General features: G+C 35.2%; 1 protein-coding gene and 1 pseudogene across 3 annotated transcripts in view; both read right to left on the minus strand.

Annotated features, from left to right (window-relative positions):
- The window catches only part of ADAM2 (ADAM metallopeptidase domain 2), a 75,137-nt gene that overhangs the window by 37,112 nt on the left and 13,009 nt on the right, over window positions 1-25,016 (minus strand). For 2 of the 3 annotated variants that reach the window (XM_078347535.1, XM_054243878.2), the window contains exons 4-8: window positions 21,773-21,846; window positions 19,205-19,283; window positions 11,868-11,944; window positions 11,284-11,452; window positions 3,879-3,935 (exon numbers count right to left, since the gene is read on the minus strand). In XM_078347535.1, coding sequence (XP_078203661.1) covers window positions 3,879-3,935; window positions 11,284-11,452; window positions 11,868-11,944; window positions 19,205-19,283; window positions 21,773-21,813 — 423 coding nt within the window. In that variant the 5' untranslated portion in view covers window positions 21,814-21,846. The remainder of the gene's footprint in view (window positions 1-3,878; window positions 3,936-11,283; window positions 11,453-11,867; window positions 11,945-19,204; window positions 19,284-21,772; window positions 21,847-25,016) is intronic. The other variant, XM_035270361.3, reaches the window with a different exon arrangement.
- Window positions 14,240-16,084, minus strand: LOC100399851 (serum response factor-binding protein 1-like; annotated as a pseudogene).

The raw sequence follows: 25,016 nt of genomic DNA on the forward strand, positions 1-25,016 counted from the left end.
TTATTTTTTCTATAGAAATCAAAAAATTTTTAAACATTATAAAAAATATAATTCAACTGTCAATAAAATAATTATAATAATTATCAAAAGAAAAGATTAGCTCCAAACTCTAGTATTTAAATGTGTTTATAGGCGACATAGTACATATTCAAACATACAAATCACCTAAATGTAAAGAAACTTAAAAGGTATGTCATGCAAATAGCAATAATAGGAGAGCTAGGATGTCTTTCAAGAAGATATAACAATTATAAACATGTATGCATCCAAAAATAGAGCCAGATAATTACACAAAGCAAAAAATAACAGAAACGAAGAGAGAAACAGAAAATTCAACAATTATATTTAAAGACTTATGTAAACAACTTTCAATAATAAAATACCTGGGCAAAAAATCAGCAGAGATATCGAAGACTGTAGCAAAACTATAAGGCAATAGATATCTATAGAACATTTCACTATAAAACAGCAAAATATGCATTAAGCGTCCATGTAACATGATCCAGAAATAGAGCATATAAAAATGAAAATGATTCAGGGTGTCCAAAACAATTTTAAATAAGAACAAAGTTGGAGAACCCCATATCTCAATTTTAAAACTAACTATAAACTACAGTAACCAAGACAATTTGTTAGTGGCATTTTATTAGATTTACCAATCACTGAAATTAAAATGAGTGTCCAGAAATTACATAAGTAAAATATTCCCAAAACTGCTAGAAATAAGGGAATGAATTCAAGTGCTTTTCATGTTCATTTGTGTGTGGATAACTTCAGTGAATGAAAAGTTAGCTAAAGTGTGCTGGTTTATTTAAAATAAACATATATTTGGAGTTGCCAGCATTTTCTACCTAAGTTTCCTAATAAAGTAAGTTCATGTTATCTCTATATTATGCAATTCATCAACAAGAATAATAATTAAGTGATGAATAGTTTCGTCTTGTGTTATACTTTGTCTACTAAAAAAAAATAGCTCCCCAGATATCTTTGGGAATTTACACTTTAAAGGTTTTGCTAGGTTAGGTAAAATAATACAAACCCTCTCATCCATGACGGATGGAAATGATATTTAGATGAGACTTTGGACTTTAAATGTTAGAGTTGGAGCTGTTAGGATGGAATGAACGTATTTTGTATGGAGAAGGACATAGATATGGGGAAGTCAGGGGTGGAGTGCCATGGAATAGATTATCTCTTTCCAAAATTTCATATTTTGAAGCCCTATTGTGACAACCCTTGGAAATGGTATCTGGATATCAAAAGGTCATAGGGTGGGTCCCTTATTATGAGATTAGTGCCCTTATGGGAAAAGATACTAGAGAGCTTGCTTTTTGGTGGCCATCTGCAGGCCAAGAAGAGAGCCCTCACCAGAATTTCACCATGCTCTACCCTGATCTTAGATTTCCAACATCCAGAATATAGTACACTGTATATACAAAGGAAACCTGAGAAAAACATTAGCAAGCTGAAGCCAGAAATATATAAAAATGGTTATGCATCATGATCAAGTGGGATTTTAAATTAATAAAAGACACTTAAATAATATAATGATTAAAAATTCTTATAGTCGTCTGAAGACATAGGATATATATTTCACAAAACCCAACACCTACTCATGATAAAAACAACAAAAACGACATGGCAGCTAATATTTTAATTTATTATCATATTAAATGGTGAGTCTATGGCTTTCCCACAAATGTTGAAAACTGCAAGTTATCTCTCAACTTATATTTAAACATTGTCCTGGGGGTTCTAGCAAAGGCGATATTGCAAGAAAATAAATACAAATACTTCACATTGGAAAGGCTAAAACAAAGTTAGGTTTTATTCCAAAATGAATGCAGAAAGTCCTAAGGAATACACACACACACACACACACACACACACACAGAGAGAGAGAGGATTACAAGTAATAAACCTATTTTGCAAAAATCACAAGATACAAGAACAATATACAAGATCAATTAAAATTTTGTACATTACCAATGAACAATCCAAAATGAAAATATGAGAAGTAATCATATCAGAAACAAGATTAGGAAATAGGAATAAATTTAACAAAATGCAAAAGACTCTTATAGTGAAAAACTACCAACCATTACTGAGAGAAATCAAAGAAGATCTAAATAATGGGGTGGACATATGATGATCACGATTAGAGTATTCAAAGTTGTTAAAATAAACATCCTTCCCAATTTGATCTAAGAACACAGTCTCTATCAAAATATAATCATCCCTTTTGCAGAAATGGATAAGCTGGTCTTAAATGGAAATTCATAGGACACCGAATTGCTAAATATTTTTAAAAATAAAGAAAAATTTCTATGACTTAGATTTCCTGATTTCAAAACTTTGTGTAAACCTAGGGTATTCAAGTGACTTAGTACTGATGCTGTGACAGGCATACTGAACACTGAAAATAGAATTCAGAATCCAGAGATTAACACTGAAATATTGATTGCCAATTTATTATGGATGAAGATGCAAGGCATTTCCTTGGGGAAATAACTTTTTAAAAATTGGTCTTGTTCTAATTCGTTTTACACATGCAAAAAGATTAATTTAGAATCATATTTCACATTATACACAATAATTAACTTAAATGGGACTTATGCCTTTATATTTGCAAATATTTTCTAATAAAGATATTTACAAATCTTTTCTGGTGAAAATTCTGTATATATAAGAAGGAAACTTACATTTTAATATTAAGAAGGCAAACAATAAGATTAAGAAATAGACAAAATATTTGAACAGACATTTCACGAAAGAACATAGATTGATGGTTAATACACATATGAAAAGATGCTCAGGATCATGATCATTAGAGATGTACAAATTAAAAACACAATATGATAGCAGTTGATGTCCACTAGAATGATTATAAACGAAAGGACAAAAACAAGTATTAGCAAAGATGTCAAGTGATTAAAACTCTCATATCTTGCTGTTGGTAACAAAATACGGTATAGCCACTTGCAAAGTATTTAGTTCCCCTTGTGTAAGTCCCACCACAGCAAAGGGCCTGTAAGACAATACAGCCCTTCTTTTAAATATGAAATGACTAGACATTTGAATAAAATGTTTAACATTAAATGTAGGTGCCGAAAACAAGGATATAATACCGAAAGCATCTATGTTGAGAAATGAAGTACTGAAATAAAGTTTTAATACTGTCTTCAGGGAGGCAAAGAAGATTTGAATGCATGAAACAAGAATAGAAAGCTCTGGAATGAATATAGGAAAACATTATGCAAAACTCCAAAACACATTAAGAAAACTTCATATATTTTTTAAAGTTGGAAACTTGCCTATAAAATAAAGGGAAAAAATGAAGAAAAAAAAGATAATATTTTAGGAGTTCTAAAATTTCAGATAGTTTTAATTTAATTTTGTGAGGAAATCTTGGAAGACATAACATTTTGAATAATTAAAAATAAACCTATTGATCACTTATTTTACGCGTTTAAAATATTTATCACTAAAATAGTTTATCAACACCTCTTATCCCCAATATAAACCATTATTTTCCTGTCTACCTTATTTCTTTTTAAATAATATCCAAACTGTCAAGCATTACTTTTAAAAATCAGTATAGTTCTAGAATACACACAAGTTGCTATAATAATTCTAAAAGTATTTGCAAACTATTATAGAGGTAGCAATTATTTTCTTTACATCGTTATTTATAAAACTGAACACTATATACAATTTGATTCTCAATTTACTACTGATACTAATAATTTAAAGTCCATTAAGGCAGAGCTAAGGCAAATTTATCATTTATTCTCTTCTGTTAAAAAGGTATTCTGAATTATTATTACAATACCTCATTGCAGATATTAAGTGACATAAATAAATTAGAATATACTTACCAATTGTTTTTCAACTACAACATGCATTTCTATATACTTTGCAAAATCTGGTTGTGGCTGAAAAAATCCACAAATTTTACATCAGAATTTTAGAATTACTTAAGTATTTTTAGTGCATATCACTACTATTAATGAACTAAATATTGAAAAACACAATTTTGCATATAGAAATAAAACCAGATAATATAAGCAATACTAGATATCACAAAACCTTTTTAATCTATTTTCTTTGTCATTTCTCTGCACCTAATCAATTACTTAATTTACTTGGGAAACAACTTTTCTATGTCTTTCATTCTCCATATTTTCTTTGGTACCAAGCTATTCATATTATTCTCTCTTTTTAAATAAATCCATCAATTCACCATTGCAAATGCATGTGGTTCTATTACCTTAGTGATGCTATTATTACATTTCTATGTGGTATGGTTTTAGATATGATCCCCAGAGAGTAAGGACATACCTCTGTGTTTAGAGAATGGGATTTCATCTAAAGGATAAGGCTAATCCTTATATAGATCATCTCAGGAAAAGGTAAGCAACAGAAAGTAAAAATGATGGACTTTCTTAAACTAGACCACAGATTCCTCAAGATGGGGATGCAGCGTATGATGTCAACCCCTTAGATCACAGTGGTTCAGTCAGAGGCAAATGCTCATAGAGTTTGAACTCCGGCTTAACGTTTCTATGACTTAGGTTTGGCTTAAAAATGAGGATAGTTATTGTTGTAATGATTATTATGAAAAATGTTATCTATTTTCATCCCTATTGTTACACAAAATAAACTTTTAGAAGAAATACACTAGAAAAGAAATTGTAAGATAGACTCTCCAAGCCCTTTGACACTATAATGTAGAAAATGCAGTATTTTATTGCTAAAAGACCAATGCCACCTAACATCAAACATCAGAAACTGGGGAAACTTGTATTATGTTTACTTTATCTGCAGTTTTTCTTTTTTTACATAGGTATTAATAACTTTTTGGAAGTTCAGAACAATTTCATTTTAGTTACAAATGCTTTCCTTAAGAAAACCAATAAAGAAGGAATACACAAATTCGGGGCTTGAGGAGAGATCAGAAGAGTGACGGTGACGGTAACTAAGGGGTTTTTTAAAAAGTTGAGAAACACCGGAAAGACAAATTTAGGGCTTTTCCTCACTAATTTTACCCATTTAAACTTCTCTCCCCTGGCCCAAATCTTGAAGATTTAAAGATTTTATTTTTAAAAGGCAGATGAAATCTAGTCCAACTGGTTTCTCACCATTTTCATCCAACGTTAAGCACCGATCGTTTCACGGTTTTAAAGGGAACTTAAAATCTTTTGGTAGTTAAACTCCATCATTTTGTTAAAGTCCTTAAGCAAGACTGCTTTACTTTGTTTAAATATTGACAGAAAACACTGTATTAATGGATTGGAGGATTTAAAAATCTTTGTTTTAACCAACACTAAATGTTAGCTGTCAAACAGTCCCTGAAATAATCTTTGCTCTTTTTTATCTTTGAGATTGGGATTGGTGATACTTAGCTTAATAATTCATTTATTTATTAAAAAATAATCTTGTTCAGAGAAAAAATATGTAGTCAATTTTAAGCAAATATATAAAATGGAATATGTGAGGTTGGGTGTGGTGGCTCATGCCTGTAACTCCAGCACTTTGAGAGGTCAAGGCAGGATAACTGCCTGAGCCCAGGAGTTCTATAGCAGCCCAGGCAACATAGCAAGATTTCTTCTCTCTATTAAAAAATAATAATAATAACTGGGCCTGTATTCTCAGTACTTGGGAGGCTGAGGCTGGAGAATCACTTGAGCCCAGGAGGTTGAGGCTGCAGTGAGCTATGATTATGCCCCTGCACTTCAGGCTGGGTAACAGGAACAGGGGAAGGAAGGGGAGGGGAGGAGGGAAGGGAAGGGAGGGGAGGGGAGGGAAGGGAGGGGAGGGGAGGGAAAGAAGAGAAGGGAAAAGAACACAGATGCATAAGACAATGGCAGGAAATGTGTGTGTTGAAATGGTGGGGAAAAAAAGAAGAAGAAAAATACAGATGCATGACAAAATGCCAGAAAATGTTTGTATTGAAAAGGTGAGCAGATGCCAATTTTAAAAATCCGCAGGCCAGGCACAGTGGCTTACGCCTCTAATCCCAGCAATCTGGGAGACCGAGGCAGATGAATCACTTGAGCCCAGGAATTCAAGACCAGCCTGGCCAATATGGCAAAACCCCGTCTCTACTAAAATATAAAAAATTAGCTGGGTGCTGTGGCTTGTGCCTGTAATCCCAGCTACTCAGAAGGCTGAGGCAGGAAAATCATTTGAACCTGGAAGGCAGAGGTTGCAGTGAACCAAGATCATGCCACTGCATTCCAGCCTGGGTGACAGAGTAAGACTCTGTCTCAAAAAATAAAAATTAAAATAAAATAAAATCCAAAACACCACTAGGTTCTAGAATCTTTCTGTTTAGAATTATGAGGATGGAACTCAAGTGAGAGGAAATAATAGATATTCAGATTTAGGAATTAAATGTTTTAATGCTGGAAGTAGGAGGAGGACAAAATGAGGCTAGGAAATAAAATGAAATAGAAGTTTTAGGAGAGGTAAGAATACAGATGGTTGAGGACCATGATTTCCCCATTGCTTTACATTTTCAGGTGTTTCTTTGAATATGCTTATTTGTTCATAGGTATAAAAGAAGAAAGAATAAAGGAATAAGGAACATATAAGACAAGTAGGAAATGACAAGGTAGTAGATTAAATCTAAATTATGGAAGTGTGTGCTTTAAAAGTAAATGCAATAAATAACCTTGGCTACTAAAATAGTTGAGCTCATAGAAGTAGAGTCACATTGTGGTCATGAGAGGATAGGAAGGGTCAGGTGAGGAGAGGATGTGGAAAGGTCGGCTATTGGTTGCAAGTGCAGTTAGAAAGATTAAGTTCTAGTGTTCTACAGCACCATAGGGTGATTATAGTTAACAATAATTTATTGTATGTTTTCAAGTAGCTTAAAGACGGAATTTTGAATGTTCCCAACATAAATGACATAAATAAATGATAAATGTTTAAGGTAATGAATATGCTAATTACTCTAATTTGATTATTATACATTTTATTCATGTATCAAAATATCACTCTGTATCCCATAAGTATGATTATTATCTGTCAGTTAAAAATAAAATTGTCAGATATGATTTAAAATGTTTAAAAACTTAGTAGCCAAGTACAGTGGCTCATGCCTGTAATTCCAGGGCTTTGGGAGGCCCAGGTGGGTGGATCATGAGGCCAGGAGTTCAATACCAGGCTGGCCAAAATGGTGAAACCCCATCTCTACTGAAAATACAAAAATTAGCTCATGTGGTCACAGGCGCCTTTAATCCCAGCTACTTGGGAGGCTGAGGCAGGAGAATCACTTGAACCTGGATGGTAGAGGTTGCAGTGAGTCAAGATCCAGCTATTGCAATCCAGCCTGGCTGATAGAGTGAGACTCCCTCTCAAAAAACAAAACAAAAAAAAACCCACTTAGTTATATGTGCTTTAAAAGGGATACACTTTAAGTAAAATATCATTAGCTACTGTGACCACTCAAGAAAGAAAATATTTAAATTAATAAAATCAAAAATGAAAAAGAAGATTACTAAAAATTTTACAGATATTTAAAGACTTAAGACCTATAAAGGAATACTACAAACAACAATAGGCCAGGAAATAAGTAGATAAAATGGAAAAACCTCTAGAGACACACAAATTACCTAAATTGATTCCAGAAAATTAGAAAATTATAAAATACTTATGAGAAAAAATTAATTACTAATAAAAATCCTTCCCTAAAAATGTCGAATTCCAGATGGATTTTACAAATGTTTATATAAAGGAGACAATACTTCCCAACGCATTTTATGAAGTTTATATCACCGTGATACCAAAGCCAGAGAAAAATATCATATGAAAACAAATCTACACGGCAATATTCTTTGTAAATATAAATTTAAAAAATCTTCAAAATTATGCCGGCAAACTGAACCAAGCAATGTATAAAAAGAATTACGCACTACAACAAAGAGAGACTGGATTCAAGGTCAGTTTGACCATCAAAAATCAATTAATGCAATACACCATATTAACAAAATAGAGGATAAAAATGAAAATTACATCTCAGCAGATGTTGCAGAAAAAAAACCTGACAAAATCCAACAATCCTTAGTGATGAAACAGAAATCATTAACAAACTAACATTGGATGAAAATCTGATAAATGGCATTTGTGAAAAAATTACAAATAATATTATGCTTAAGGGTGAGGGACTGAATCTTTTTTTCCCTAAGATTGGGAAAAGATGAGAATATCTCTTCTCACCTATGCTATTCAACATTACAATGGAAGTGGTAATGAGGGCAATTAAGTAAGAAAAAGGACATTCAGTCTGGGGCAGTGGCTCACACCTGCAATCCCAGCACTTTGGGAGGGGGCAGATCACCTGAGATTAGGAGTTCTAGACCAGCCTGATCAACGTGGAGAAATGTTGATCTACTAAAAATACAAAATTAGCTGGGCACGGTGGTGCATGCCTGTAATCCCAGCGACTCAAGAGGCTGAGGCAGGAGAATCGCTTGAACCCGAAAGGTGTAGGTTGCAGTGAGCCAAGATCTCACCGTTGCACTCCACTCTGGGCAACAAAAGCGAAACTCTGCCTCAAAAAAAAAAAAAAAAAGAAAGGAAAGGAAAAGGATGTTCAGGTTGTCCTAATTGGAAAGAAACAAGATAAACTATCTTTATTCAAGATGGCATGAACATGTTCATATAAAGTCACAGAGTTCAATAAAAAACTAATAAGTTTGTCAAATTTGCAGAATACAAAACCAATATGGAAAATTCACTAATTACCAAATACTAATAATGAGAACAGGTATAAAATTTAAAAAACATCTAAAATAATAAAACTTTAAATAACAAAAGAAGCTTTACTGAAGACTCAGACATAAATACATAAAACATTGCGGAAATAAATTAAAGAAGATCTAAAAAATAAAAACTACCTAACGTTTATGGATAGAAAGAGTCAGTATTGTTAATATAGCAACATTCCTCAGATTTATCTACAGATTCAACACAATCCTGGGTGTCTTTTTAAGCAAATTAAAAATAAATAAATATTGAAATACATTTGGAAATGCATAGTAGCCAGAATAACCAAAAGAATCTTGGAAAATAAGAATATTGAAGGATGTACACTTACCAATTCCAAATCTTCTTACAAAAATACAGTAGTAAAGAAAATGTGGTAGTGGCATTAGGATAGACATAAAGATTAATGGACTAGAATTTTAAGTCTGGTAATAATCCTTAACATTTATGGTCAACTGATCTTTGAAAAAAATCAAGAACATTCAGTGGGAAACAAATAATTTCTTCAACAAATAGTGTGAGAACAGCTGGATATCGATATGAAAAAAAAAATTTGAACCCCTACCTCATCCAATACAAAATATTAAAGTGTATCATATAACAAAATGAGATTAAACATTAAAACATGTAGAAGAAACATAAGAATAAATGATGTGATATTGGTTGTGATGGTTAATTTTACCATAAACTTGGCTGAACCACTGTGCTCAGATATTAGGTCAAACATTACCCTGGATGTCTCTGTGAAGATACCTTTTAGATGAAATTAACATTTAAATTGGCAAAGCTCTAGTAAAGCAGATTACTCTTCATTATGTGGGTTAACCTCATCCAATCAGTTGAAGGCTTTTTTTTAGAAACTGGTATTTCCTAAACAAAAGAAAGTCTGCCAGCAGACTATGTTGGTCTTAAAATGCAAATCTTCCTTGGATCACCAGCCTGCCAGCTTACCCTATAGATTTTGGATTTACCAAGCCCTCACAGTCATCTGAGTCCGTTCCATAAAATCGCTCTCCTTTTCTCTCTCTCCCTCTTTCTGTATGTACACAGACACACACATATATATATCTCATGTTGGTTTTATTTCACTGGAGAACCCGGATATAGATGTCGGTACCAGGAATGAGGTACCAAGAAAACAGAATATTAAGGGGAAATCTTCTGAATTGGTTCTGGGGTTTTGGGAATTTGCCTTCTACTCCAATTAGATTTAAAGACAGTTCTGCCGGGCGCGGTGACTCACGCCTGTAATCCCAGCACTTTGGGAGGCCGAGGCCGGTGGATCACGAGGTCAAGAGATCGAGACCATCCTGGTCAACATGGTGAAACCCCGTCTCTACTAAAAATACAAAAAAATTAGCTGGGCGTGGTGGCGCGTGCCTATAATCCCAGCTACTCGGGAGGCTGAGGCAGGAGAATTGCTTGAACCCAGAAGGCGGAGGTTGTGGTGAGCCGAGATCGCGCCATTGCACTCCAGCCTGGGTAACAAGAGCGAAACTCCGTCTCAAAAAAAAAAAAAAAAAAAAAAGATTTAAAGACAGTTCTATAGAGAGCAGATAGGTCATGGCTTGATGCAGCAATAGAGATAGGCACTGATCAAACACTTATGAAGGCAAGGGTCTTGGTGACCATGTATATGATACTTTTGAACATATTTGTCAAACTAGCAAATATAATGACATTGGTTGCTCCTAATGTTGCTGGACAAAGTGAAGAAAGAAGAGAATAAGCTTAAGTATTTAAATTACCATCTCAAGTGATGCATAAATTACCCAAAAGCTTCTTCATGTGTCTCGAAATAAATTTTTATATCCTATAGCCACAGAGCTGAGATTACTAAAAACCAAAAAACCAAACCCAGAATCTTGTCCTGTCATTGGATGAATTACAGTGCAAACAGAATTCCCAAACTCTCACGGTACTACTGTCTAAGAGAGAGCACTGAGTGGGAAGCAGTGGGATCCTCAAAATTGTAATGGGAACCTAGAGAAGGACTCTGATGAAGCTGGGCTATAAAACTCCTAAATGCTGTCAAGTTTTGTTTGCTAGTAGAAGAAGCCTCTCTTTCACTTTCTGAGGAAATTAATTAGCCCTGAATCCCCTAAGGAAAATATAATGACCTCCCCTGAGGCCGTTCCCTTTCAGGATAGAGGTGATTCTCCTCAGGACCCTAGATATGTATCTTCAATATTTATGTGGATGGCATTTGTGTTTGTTACACCAGGATTTTAACACAATGACTATGAATAAAGAAGTGCCTCTGCTGACAATAAAGATCTAGATTATAGAAAAAGATGCCACTAACAGTTGAAAACGTCATGATTGGAGTTCTGGAAACTTACAAAACTAGTTTTAAGGCATAATGATACAAGTTATGAAGTTTCTGGTACATGTATCCATACATGTGGGTATATATGTTTTGGTATTTATGGATGTGTAAATACATAATTTATCAATTATAATCATCAGTGCTTATATTGCTGTATAATAATAACCATGTTCATCACCTACCTCTATGCTTTGTATTTTATAGGGTAGATCTCTTGATTCAATATCCTTCACAGTATATAAGGAAACATCTGCTTTCTTATGTTTTACTTGGTAAATTACATGTTCAAAAGCAACTGAAGACTCCAGGGGTTCAATTCCATAACTAACATTTTCAAACTGTAGTAAGCCCCTACAAATTTCAAAAAAAAATTAATAAGTAAAATAATGTTTTGTGGAAAGTCAATAAAACGCCACTTAGCATTATTTTTTTCATGGTATGCATATTATTTTTAGCCTGAGTCTAAAATAATAAAATAGGAGAAAGTTACTGGGTATTCACATACTTACTGAGTGACACCGCATAGTAATGCTATTAGCATTTGCCTAGCTGTTAATATTTCATGGCTTCCAAATATATTTAAAAAATCAGAATTCTGCAAAAAGGCAGGAGTCATTATAAGAATTTCCATACCATGCTTTTTCAGTGGCAATTTTCCCACAATAGCCATTCCTCACTTAACATCACTGAATATTATTTTAAAATGTTTAAAATAATTTTGAATTAAATATTTTCCTTTGTAATTTATAAAACTATAAATTACAACCTGAGTCCAGTACATGTGCTAACCATCACCACAGATTTTGGATAACCTTCAATATACCCTTGGTAGTAGCAGAAATTCTGAAAAATAAAGATAAAATGCACATACCTCCATTAGAATGATTTGCGTTAAAGATATAATTTTCAAAATAAATAAATACATTTTAAAAAGAAACAAAAAAAGAGATACAATTTTCAAATATGGAAAACATATATATGTTTTGTATGTGTGCATCAAACATTCATTGTTTCCAAATGGATTTATAAGGTTATTAGATGCTCATCTGATATGGCTCAGTTTTCCAAAGTGCTCCCCACAGATGCATAAAAATGAGTATATTTTCATATGTGTATATATTTTAAACTAAACATTATATTCTCAGTTGTTAGAGTAAGGTGAACATCATCAAAATTTATTTTTTTCATACTATTCTAAGCAAAATTGATTTTTAATTTCATCAAAATGTTTGTCAATTCCATCAAAATGTTTTAATTTGCAAATTTCACCTGGAATTTATATGGATCTTCACTTTATAGTTCATCTTTCTACTGTGACACCTAAAATCTTAATTTGTACCACTTCACAAATACCAAACTTCATCGACCTAATATACTGTATTTCTATTTCCCATCTTATTTAAAAGTTTATGTAAAAATATTTATGCTTTTATTTTTATTATTAATTGGGGTGTACTTCATACTTTATATAATGAAGATAAAAGTATCTTGAACATTCCACAGCTTTTATCGCCTTCCTTTCAAATGTGGTTTATAATATCCAGATTGATTACATTTCTAATTCTGTGGAACAATCAGGACGTTGCATCAACTTTAAACATAGGATGACATTGAGAAACTTAGAAATGAAAGAATAAGTCATTTTTAAGTCACATAGGATACAATTTTCATGGACAATTAAAAAAGCTTCACTTATTATCCAATCTCCTTTCCCTGTTTATTTTTATTTTTAATTTTATCATTGTCAGTTTTTGCATCATTTGCCTTCACGACAATATCTTCTTGTTCAATATTCTATTTGCACTTGAAAAGTATCTGTACGCACTTGATATACTTGCTGAATTAATTTCTACTTCATTTAGACGTTTGGAAAATTTCTACTTTATAAATTCTTGGAAGATAAATGTTTAAAATTTTAAATATAATTATTATTTGTCTCTTTCATTTCTGTCAATTGCCTTCTTCTGTAATTTGAGGTCTGTTTTTATGTGCACACACATTTTAGATCGTTTTATCAACCTGATAATGTCACCTTTTAATCATGATGACTGTCCTTGAGAGATCACAAAATCCAGGACAATGGTGAATGGCTTACGCTCGTCCTACTCTGAATGCAGGGAAAACACTTTCCTGGTCTAGCTGGCTGATTTTTTTTCTTTTGGAGATAAGTCTTTATTTACCAAGATAATAAGGCTTTAGGAATGGGAATCATGTGGAGACTTAAGAAAAATAAATAATCCAATAAATACACCTGTTCCCAACCTAATTTAATGAGCTTTTTCCTAGGATAGAGATAGGCCTGCAACTTTGGAAAACATAATTTATTTTTGTGGTAGTGTATTCTCACTACATTTGAGATCAAAATGCAATTCCTTACCACATTCAGATTACTGATGCTTTGAATGCTCTGTAGCATTCTTGTTTTTTTTTTTAAATATACATTGTTGATTTAATGGAAATATTTATATGCAGTAAAACATAAAATGAATTATTGGTTGTATTGCTACATTTAAACAATATGCTTAAGTAACTAAAACATAATTAAGAATCCCAAAAGTGTCCTAGTCAACTATTTTCAAATTAAAAATACATGATCACAAGTATTTAAAACTATGATAAAATTAATATTTATTTAATTATCTTTACATCCATAATAAAAGTTACTAGTTTGCTAGCAAGAATGATTTTTAACAAGGGTGATCTTGTTTAAATAGCTATGATTTTCTATGTTTCCATTATTATTTTAAATACATATTGACATTTATTTTTAAATGAAACGACAGAGCTGAACCACTGAAGCCCACTTCATGATAAGCACTGAAGAGAAATATGAGACCACTATAATCCCCAATTCCTTCATAAGGAAAACAGTCTGAAGAATATTATTTAAAATAAATTTAAGTACATATTGGATTTGTGAAAGACTTATGTAAACATAACTTGAATTTACTTAAAAAAAGAAATATAAAAACAAATATTTTATAATTCCCTCCAAAAGACTTATTCAAATATGAGTTTAAGTAATAGCTGCAGGATTGGGGTGAGAAAGCCGGGCGTGGAGGTGCATGCACCTGTAGTCCCAGCCCTTTGGGAGGCAGAAGTGGGAGGATCATTTCAGCCTGGGAGTTCGAGGCTGCAGTGAGCTGTGATTGCACTATTGTACTCGGGCCTGGGCAACTGAGTGAGTCCCTGTCTTTAGAAAAAAATTTTTTAGATGGAAAAGTTCATAGAAAGAGGCACTAATCAATCATCAAATGTAATTTGTTTTCCTCTGAAACACAGCAATGTTAGGTTCTTTTCACTTCCTCCTTGCTTCCCATGAAGGATGAAGAGGCAGCTGCCAATCGCTGTTTTGTGTTTTCAAGTTTTCTTTGTAGCTTCTTGTTAAACTAATTCTTGATCTGAGTTTCATTCTGCGGAAAATCTAGGGATCTGCTTTTTGGAGGCTGTTCTTTGTAATTTCTTCTAGAGCTTTTGGATACAGATAAAGAGTGGGAAAACCCTGATTTTAACTTTCTGGTTTCTGTATTTGGCTTGGTTTTGTCATTTCTTCTATCTCCACGAGTTTCACCTGTATCTTCTTTAAGTAACACTTTTTCGAGTGGTTTTTGTTTATTTATTTATTTTTTTGAGACAGAGACTCTCTGTCTCACTCTGTCTCTAGGCACCAGGCTGGAGTGCAGTGGCATGATCTCGGCTCACTGCAACCTCTGCCTCCCAGATTCAATCAATTATCCTGCCTCAGCCTCCCGAGTATCTGGGACTACAGGCGCTCACCACCACAACCAGATAATTTTTGTATTTTAGTAGAGACGGTGTTTTACCACATTGGCCAGGATGGTCTTGATATCTCGACCTTGTGATCTGCCTACCTGGGCCTCCCAAAGGGCCGGGATTACAGGCATGAGCCACCATGCCCGATGACAACTACTTTCCTTCCTTCGTGTCCATCTGACTTTCCCAGTAAAGAAGTCATCACCACTATCACTATCTTTAGACATGGAAGACTGTAAAATCTTTCTTCTGTGCTATCATCAAAATACTCCTCCTCTTCACATAATTCTTCTCTACCATCACTGCTACCACATAGTGAGCTATCAGATACTTTCCTTTTTTGGTTTGACTTAGTGTTTTCAGTTTGGGGTCAGCAGGTGTCTTCTGGGACTCAAAGGAAACTACAGAATCCTTTTCTGAAAGCTTTGATGGAGAATTTGGAATAGTCACTGCTTTAGGTTCATGCTCTATCTTGCTATTTTTTTCCTTTGAAGTGAGTACTGGTTTCTTTGCCAGTATTTTGGTTTCTTTCACTTTTTGCTCACTGATAATAGTTCCTTCATGCTGTAAATTACTTCCATTATCTTTTGAATACCAAGTGTTCTTAGAATAATTGTCCTTGGAAGCATTCCTTGGTGACTCAACTTCAGCAACATTTTGTCTTGCCTCTTTAAAGGTTTGGACGGCAGCTTTTAGCACGTCTGTCTCTTTCTTCAGAAGAGGCTGCACTGCTAGTCTGGCAATTGCTCATTCAGTTGCACTAGAATCTGGCTTTTTGCAGATTTTTTCAAAGTTGTTATCATCACCAAGAACAGATTTAGTTACCATATCAGGTTTCAATTTCCTCATGGCATGGATTTCTTCAAGCAATTGTTGCGTCCGTCTTTGCTTTTTCAACAGTGCATCTTCAGTACCCTTTTTTGACTTCAATCTGCCAACACTCCTGACAAGTTTTTGGATAATCAAAACTCGAATTCTCTTCACTTCTTTTCTCATCTTCACAACATCGTTATTGAGGTTCGGAGTTCCTAGCTGAGCCATGGTAGATGGAGGAATATGATCTGCTGCTGCTTGCATGTGAACTCGTTTTTTTAACTATACATTTATCTTTCATTATTACAGCTTGGGAAGTAGGAGGCAGAGTTATGTATGGAAGAATGATACAAAATTCAGATGTGGGATTTTCCTGTCTTCTCTCTCTCCTCTCTTTCATACATACACACATAACAGTATACTAGTTATATTGAAGATGGAGACCCAGGCATCTCAGATCAACTTCCCCTTTTCATATGTGATTCCTAAAACTGTAAACCGAAATCTTTTCATATGTAATTCCTGAGACTGTAAACCAAGACCCTTTTCATATGTAAAACTATAAACCTAAGATTCTTCTACGTGTAACATCTAAAGTATAAGCCTAGATTAAGGCAGAACCTTCCTTTGTTAGGGGAGCTGGGTTTACCACCCAAGGCTCCCAGCTGAATAAACCCTCCTTCCTCCTGTATTCCATGTCTGAAAGATCAGTTTCCCATGGCCGCTCCTGTGACAATATGTACAGACTACTCTATAACTGACTCATAGAGTTGTGTACTCTCTTGGGCAAAACTTAAAGCAACTGACCATATCTACTATTTCTTCTGGTAAATCCTAGCATCTCTAAAAATGCTTTACTTTCAAAACACTTGACTGAGTCATTATATAAAACTCAAAAATGCAAATGGAAAACACAACAGCAATTAGTAGAGCAGGGCAGAGGTTAAAAAAAAAAGGACACTTCAGGCATGAGCAATCCCAGTAATTTTATTCACTCTTCTTTATTATTTTTATAACAAATTATAGACAATATTAAATTAAGCTCTACATTTTCCAAATAGATGAAAATTTAATATACCCCTAAATGTGTACAAAATTTCATGTGTACTTACTTAGTCCTTGAACATACTTAAAAGAAGATTGGATTTGTATTTTCTTTTTCAATTTAGCTTTCCTGATTCAAATTATAGTTTTTCACTTAACATATTTCACAACATATTTAGTCCCTATCACCTCAGGTACCTAATCCCTTAGCATGTTTCTGAATAGTTTAGGAACATTACAATCATGCCGTTTTGGTTATTACTTTATTTTATTTTTATTTTTTTATTGCATTTTAGATTTTGGGGTACATGCGAAGAACATGCAAGATTGTTGCACAGGTTCACACATGGCAATGTGATGTGCTGCCTTCCTCCCCTTCACCTATATCTGGCATTTCTCCCCATGCTATCTCTCCCCAACTCCCTACCCCCTGCTGTCCCTCCCCTAGTCCCCCCCAACAGATCCCAGTGTGTGATGCTCCCCTCCCTGTGTCTGTGTGTTCTCTTCAACACCCACCTATGAGTGAGAACATGTGGTGTTTGATTTTCTGTTCTTGTGTCAGTTTGCTGAGAATGATGGTTTCCAGGTTCATCCATGTCTCTACAAAAGACAGGAACTCATAGTTTTTGATGACTGCATAATATTCCATGGTGTGTATGTGCCACATTATCCCTGTCCATTCTATCATTGATGGACATTTGGGTTGGTTCTAGGGCTTTGCTATTGTGAGCAGTGCTGCAGTGAACATTCATGTGCATGTGTCCTTAGAGTGGAACAATTTATAATCCTTTGGATATATACCCAGTAATGGGATTGCTGGGTCAAGTGGAATTTCTATTTCTAGGTCCTTGAGGAATCGCCACACTGTCTTCCACAATGGTTGAACTAATTTACACTCCCATCAACCGTGTAAAGTGTTCCTATTTCTCCATATCCTCTGCAGCATCTGTTGTCTCCAGATTTTTTAATGATCGCCATTCTAACTGGCATGAGATGGTATTTCTATGTAGTTTTGATTTGCATTTCTCTAATGACAAATGATGATGAGCATTTTTACATATGTTTGTTGGCCTCGTGTATGTCTTCTTTTGTAAAGTGTCTGTTCATATCCTTCGCCCACTTTTGAATGGGGTTGTTTGTTTTTTTCTTGTAAATCTGTTTTAGTTCTTTGTAGGTTCTGGATATCAGCCCTTTGTCAGATGGATAGACTGCAAAAACTTTTTCCCATTCTGTTGGTTGCTGCTTCACTCTAATGACTGTTTCTTTTGCCATGCAGAAGCTGTGGAGTTTGATTAGGTCCCATTTGTCTATTTTGGCTTTTGTTGCCAATGCTTTTGGTGTTTTGGTCATGAAGTCCTTGCCTACGCCTATGTCTTGAATGGTTTTGCCTATATTTTCTTCTAGGGTGTTTAGGGTGTTCGGTCTTATGTTTAAGTCTTTAATCCATCTGGAGTTAATTTTAGTGTAAGGTGTCAGGAAGGGGTCCAGTTTCTTCTTTCTGCACATGGCTAGCCAGTTTTCCCAACACCATTTATTAAACAGGGACTCCTTTCCCCATTGCTTCTTTCTGTCAGGTTTGTCAAATATCAGATGGTTGTAGATGTGTTGTTTTGCCTCCGAGGCCTCTGTTCTGATCCATTGGGCTATATCTCTGTTTTGGTACCAGTACCATGCTGTTTTGATTACTGTAGCCTTGTAGTATAGTTTGAAGTGCAGGAGTGTGTTGCCTCCCACTTTGTTCTTTTTGCTTAGAATTGACTTGGCTGTGTGGGTTCTCTGTTGGTTCCATATGAAGTTTAAGGTGGTTTTTTCCAGTTCTGTGAAGAAGGTCATTAGTAGCTTGATGGGGATAGCATTGAATCTGTAAATTACTTTGGGCAGTATGGCCATTTTTAAGATATTGATTCTTCCTAACCACGAACATGGAATGTTTCTCCATCTGTTTGTGTCCTCTCTTATTTCATTGAGCAGTGGTTTGTAGTTCTCCTTGAAGAGGTCCTCTATGTTCCTTGTTAGTTGTATTCCTAGGTATTTTATTCTCTTTGTAGCAATTGTGAATGGCAGTTCATTCTTGATTTGGCTCTCTTTAAGTCTCTTATTGGTGTATAGGAATGCTTGTGATTTTTGCATATTGATTTTTTATCCTGAGACTTTGCTGAAGTTGTTTATCAGTTTCAGGAGATTTTGGGCTGAGATGATGGGGTCTTCTAGGTATACAATCATGTTATTTGCAAATAGAGACAATTTGACTTCCTCCTTTCCTGTCTGAATATGCTTTATTTCTGTTTTTGGTTAATCATCGGTTTAACAGGGTTAACTCAGTATATCAATATACATCATCAACAGGAAAACATTAAATTCAGGCCAAAAAAGCCATGACCCAACCCTTTGGACTCTAGTAACATGTGGACACTAATAAGGTGATCACAGAAACTCACATGACAAAAATAAAACAGATAATAAAAAACATACCTGCAAATCTTGGTCAAGTGGTTTCATAATTCCCGTGCGATTATAACTGTAAACTCTAAAATTATAGGGTAAAAAATTTCTGTAATATAAAGATAAAATGGAAAAATTTGTTTCTGAAACTTTCATTTTGAAAAGTTTATTTTATTATTATAGATAGGTAGGTCGACATGGAAAGATAAAAGAGAAACAGAGATATTTCCTGAATGTATGAATTTTGTTCTAAATTGTATTTAAACATCTTAGACTTCACTCTCTCTTTTGTTACTCTGTTTTCCTAGTTGTTTTCCAAACACAACAGGCAAGCTTGGATCTCAGGATATTTGAACTATTGTGTTGGCCCTTCCTGGAAAGTTCTGCTACATAGTTCATTGTTCATCTACTTCAAGTCTTTGCTTATGCATCAACTTCCCATTGAGGCTTACCTTGAAAATTTTATTTAAAATGTCAACTCGTATAATCACCAAAGCATAGAATTTTTAAAACACACTCTAAGTATTGCTCAAGCATGTATTACCTTCTCACATTCTTTCTACTCTATTTATTTATTTATTATATAATTGTTAGTCTCATTTGATGATAATATAAACTCAAGAGATTGGTATCTATGTTGTTACTAATACTAATGCACCCCAAGCATTAGTAATGTTTGCCAAAGTTACATAAAAAGTTAAGCTAATCTCTGATGATCAGAGCATTTTTTTTCAAAATTGATGAGACAATATCAAAAAGCTGTATGTAAGTCAAGTAGAATAAAGGGAAATATAAGTCAAATGTAAATATATCATCAAAAGAAAAAGAGTAATAAAAACCCAGATAAACTTTAAAGATCTTTAAAATATCAAGAAAAAAGAACATTACCTTTGAAGAAACAAATAATACTTAGTAAACAAATTAACAAATAATACAGGTACTTCAGCAATAGAAAAGAAAAAAAAGCCAGAAAACAATGGAATGGTGATTTAAAAGGCAAAGGACATCTTTTTGAAAGATGTCTTAGAATTTATTCCAACAAAAATATTATAACAATTTGTTGTTTCGTATGAATTTTAGGATTGTTTTTTATTTCCATTTCTGTGAAAACTGTCATTAGAATTTTGAGAGAGTTTACCCTGAATCTGTAGATTGCTTTGGGTATTATGGACATTTTAGCAATATTAATTTTTCCAGTTCATGAACATGGTTTATCTATTTATTTGCTGTTTTCCTTCATTTCTTTTAACAATGTTTTATAGCTTTCAGATCCCTACAGATCTTTTACCCCGAGTTAAATTTGTCTAAATAGCCAAAACGATCTCGATCAAAATGAACACAACTATTGGCATCATACTACCTGATTTCAAACTATACTATATAGCCATAGTAACCAAAACAGCATGGTACTGGTATAAAAATAAAAGGAACAATATAGATAGAAATTAAACAAAAGACCAGAGGCAGTGGCTCATGCATATAATCCTAGTACTCTGAGGGGAGAGGCAGGCAGATCACCTGAGGCCAGGAGTTTGAAATCAGCCTGACCAACATGGAGAGACCCTGTCCCTACAAGAAATACAAAATTAGCTGGGTGTGGTGGCACATGCCTGTAATCTCAGCTACTCAGAAGGCTGAGGCAGGGCAATCACTTGAATCAGGGAGGCAGAGGTTGCAGTGAGCCAAGATTGCCCCATTGCACTCCAGCCTGCGCGATAAGGTAAAACTCTGTCTCAAAAAGAACAAAAAACAAAAAACAAAACCCAAAACAAACAAACAAAAAAAACGCACACACATTTACAGTCAGTTCAGGTTTGAGAAAATTGTCAAGAAGACACAGTAGGGAAAGGACAGTCTCTTCAATGAAATCACATGTAGAAAAGTGGACACCCACATGCAGAAAAACAAAATTAGATCCTATCACATACTATATTAAAAAAAAATAAAACCTCAAAATGGATTAAAATTTAACCATAGTAGCTGCTATGCTAAAATTACTAGAAGAAAGCATAGAGGAAATGCTTGACATTGGCCTATGTGATGTTATTTTGGCTATGACTACAAAAAAAACAAAACTAGACAAAAGGTAGACAAATGAGAGCACAGAAAATTTAAAAGCTTCTGTACAGCAAAGGAAAAAATCAACACCATGAAGAGACAACCTATAGAACGGGAGAAAAGATTTGCAAACTATACATCTAATAAGGGGTCAAAATCCAAAATGTATAAGGAACACAAACAACTCAATAGCAAAAAAACAAAAATTGAAAATGAGCAAAATACCTAAACAGACTTTCTCAAAAGAAGACATATAAATGGCCAAGAGGTATATGAAAAATGTTCATTATCACTAATCATCCGAAAAGGGTATATTAAAGCCACAATGAGAAAACACCTTACTCCTGTTTAATTGGCTATTATCAAAAAGACAGCAGATACCCAGTGTTGGCAAGGATGTGGAGAAAGGGGAACACTTACACAATGTTAGTGGAAATGTAAATTAATACAACAATTAATAATGAGGTTTCTCAAAATGTTAAAAATAGAACTACTGTATGAGTCAGCAAAATATGCCAAATTCAGAAAGAAAAATATTACCTGATCTCATTTATATGGAAGTCTAAGAAATTCAAACTCATAGAAGCACAGAGTAGAATGGTGGTTTTGAGGCGCTGAGAGTGGAGAAATTGGAGATGATGGTTAAAAGAAAGAAAGTTTCAGTTAGAATGAATAAGTTCTGGAGAGCTTTTGTACAACAAGTTAACTGTAGTTAATAATGTTTTATATTGCAAATTGCTAAGGGATTAGATCTCAAGTATTCTCAACCACAAATAAAGGTAAGTATTTGAAGTAATGGATATGTTCATTGGCTTCATCATTTCACAATGAATGCCTATCTAAAAATATGTTGTGAACTGTTAATATATATAATTATTTTCTGTCAATTAGACCTTTATATAGCTGGATGGGGAAGAATATAATTAAATAAAGATTCAATGACAAATAAAAACACATATAATTTAAACAAGTAGTCTTATAATAGAAATACATTAATAATTTCTGAGATATATCAAAATTAGCTCCAGACAGAAGCACCGAAATATAGGGAGAACTAAAGAGCACCAGAATCAGTAAATTTTGGTTAAATTAAAATGAATACTGACTTTATTAAAAAAAATAGTAATACTTCATGGGGATTTAAAAGTATACAGGCTTGTGATGTATGAAAAAAATAATGAAAGGGAAGCAGAGGGTAAAGGGAGTTAGAGATTTAAGGATCTAAAAATGCATGGTAATTGGTAGGAGGAATAATTTGTCATAGATTCAATTACTCAAGAGTTGATATGTTAGCACAGAGAAACTACTAAAAGAAGAGTAAAAGAATGTATGACAAAGAATTTAATTGAAGGATAATGCATAAGTTAATAGATTCAATCAAATACAGGCAATGAAGAAAAAAGAGGAATATAAAACAAAAGATAAAACAGAAAAAATATAATGATTCCAAAATCATGTGAAAATTCAAACCATCAAGAAGAGTAAGAGCATCTTAAAATTGAAGGACAACTCTGGTTATAAACACCTATTATAAAGTCACAGTAATTAAAACCACGACATTTGGACAGACAGACAGGGTCTAAGAATGACCATACAAAGAAAGAGACGAGAACACTGTAATCCCAGCACTTTGGGAGGCTGAGGCGGGTGGATCACGAGGTCAAGAGATCGAGACCATCCTGGTCAACATGGTGAAACCCCGTCTCTACTAAAAATACAAAAAATTAGCTGGGCATGCTGGTGCGTGCCTGTAATCCCAGCTACTCAGGAGGCTGAGGCAGGAGAATTGCCTGAACCCAGGAGGCGGAGGTTGCTGTGAGCCGAGATCGCGCCATTGCACTCCAGCCTGGGTAACAAGAGCGAAGCTCCGTCTCAAAAAAAAAAAAAAGAAAGAAAGAGAAAGAGAACAAAGAATCCAGAGACTTCTTTATATACAATCATTTAATTTATAACAAAGATTACATTACAGTGCAGTGAACAAATATCACTTTTTTATTGGGCTGGGTCCATCACAGCACAAATAATTGCCAGAGCATCTATGATGAGGAAAAAGGTGAAAAGACTATCTTTAGGCTATCAAGATTTATTATAAATAGACAACTAGACCAAAAGGTTTAATCAAGAGTCTGGAAACAAATAAAACCATATATAAATGTATAATATATAACCATCCTGACACAGAAGACATATACAGAAAGGAGATCCATACAGCTCTTGAAACATTTGAAAAATCATATATAGAAAAACTAAATTGGTTGTCGACCTTACAGCATAGTCAAAAGCCAATTTCTGTTTCAACAAAGACCTGAATGTGAAAGGCAAAACTAAAAATATTTTAGAGGATTATATAAGATTTAGTCGGAGGGGACTCAAGATGGCGCTGTGAGAACAACCCAGGATTGGAGCCCGCGTTGAATTCGCAAACGGTGAGTCAGTGCTGCATTTCCAGACTGATCTTTGTTGCCCACAGAACGGGGAAACTCCCAAGTATAAAAAGACACGGGACGCCAGGCAGTAGGTCTGCCTGGCGAAGCCGGCAGCCGGGGCGGCGGCGGCCGGCCCTACCCAGCAATCCCCACAGGGCGCGCTTGTCCGGGTGCCTTGTTGAACCGGCAACCTGAGACTTGAGAGGGCTGGACTTGAGACTGAACGAGACTTGCACAGTAGCCCAGCCCAGGGGATTGCAGGGACAGATCGTTTGGGATACCCAGTGGGACGAACAAAACCGCGATTTCAAACTATCCCGGGCAGACGGTCCGAAAAGCTCTGTGGGGGAGGGGCGTCCACCACTACGGAGGCAACCCGCCCCAACTGATATACACGCCCACTGCTGAAGCAGCCAGCCGTTGCCGAGGCAACCCGCCCCAACTGAGATACACGCCCACTGCTGACGCAGCCAGCCGTTGCCGAGGCAACCCGTCCCTACTGAGATACACGCCCACTGCTGACGGAGCCTGCTGTTGCTGAGGCAACACGCTACAACGAAGAGACTCCGCCGCAGGGCGTGGCGGAGACCACAGCAGAGCCGGCAGGAACAGCGCGAATCACACAACAGCAGGGCGGAGCCTCGGCAGCCAAACAGTGGCTAGTCTGCCTTTGAGCTGGGCAGGACACCTGATCGGACATCCAAAAATAAAGCCCAAACCCCTCAACACAGAGCATTTGAGAAAAAAAAAGGGTTGTTTAATGAGCTGTGTTGCAGCAGAATCAAACATAGCAGCCTAACAGCCCTGAATGAACAACAGAGTGCACAGCTCAGCAATTAAACCCCTATAAAGTACAAACTGTCTCCTCAAGCAGCTCCCTGACCCCTCTATATCCAAAAGACTGTCATTAGGCAGGCATCATCCTGGGACAAAGAGAGCAGAAAAAGAAACTGGTAGCATCCCTCGCTGTGCCACGGCTACTAGAGGTGCACCCCAGACAAGCAGGGTCTGGAGCGGACCTCAACAGTCATACAGCGAAGGGGCTAGACTGGTAGAAGGAAAACCAAGCAACAGAAATACTTCATCATCAACATTCTGGGTGTCCACTCAGAGACCCAAACGAAAAGTCAGCAACTACGCAGCCGACCAGCGGACAAATCCACAAAGATGGGAAGAAACCAGCGCAAAAAGGAGGAAAACACCCGAAACCAGAACACATCGCCTCCTAGAAAGGACCAAAACTCCTCACCAGCAAGGGAACAAAGCTGGACGGAGAATGACTGTGACGAAATGACGGAATTAGACTTCAGAAGATGGATAATGAGAAACTTTTGTGAGCTAAAAGATCATGTATTAAA

The sequence above is a fragment of the Callithrix jacchus genome, chromosome 13, assembly GCF_049354715.1.
Source record: "Callithrix jacchus isolate 240 chromosome 13, calJac240_pri, whole genome shotgun sequence".
Lineage (NCBI taxonomy): Eukaryota > Metazoa > Chordata > Mammalia > Primates > Cebidae > Callithrix > Callithrix jacchus.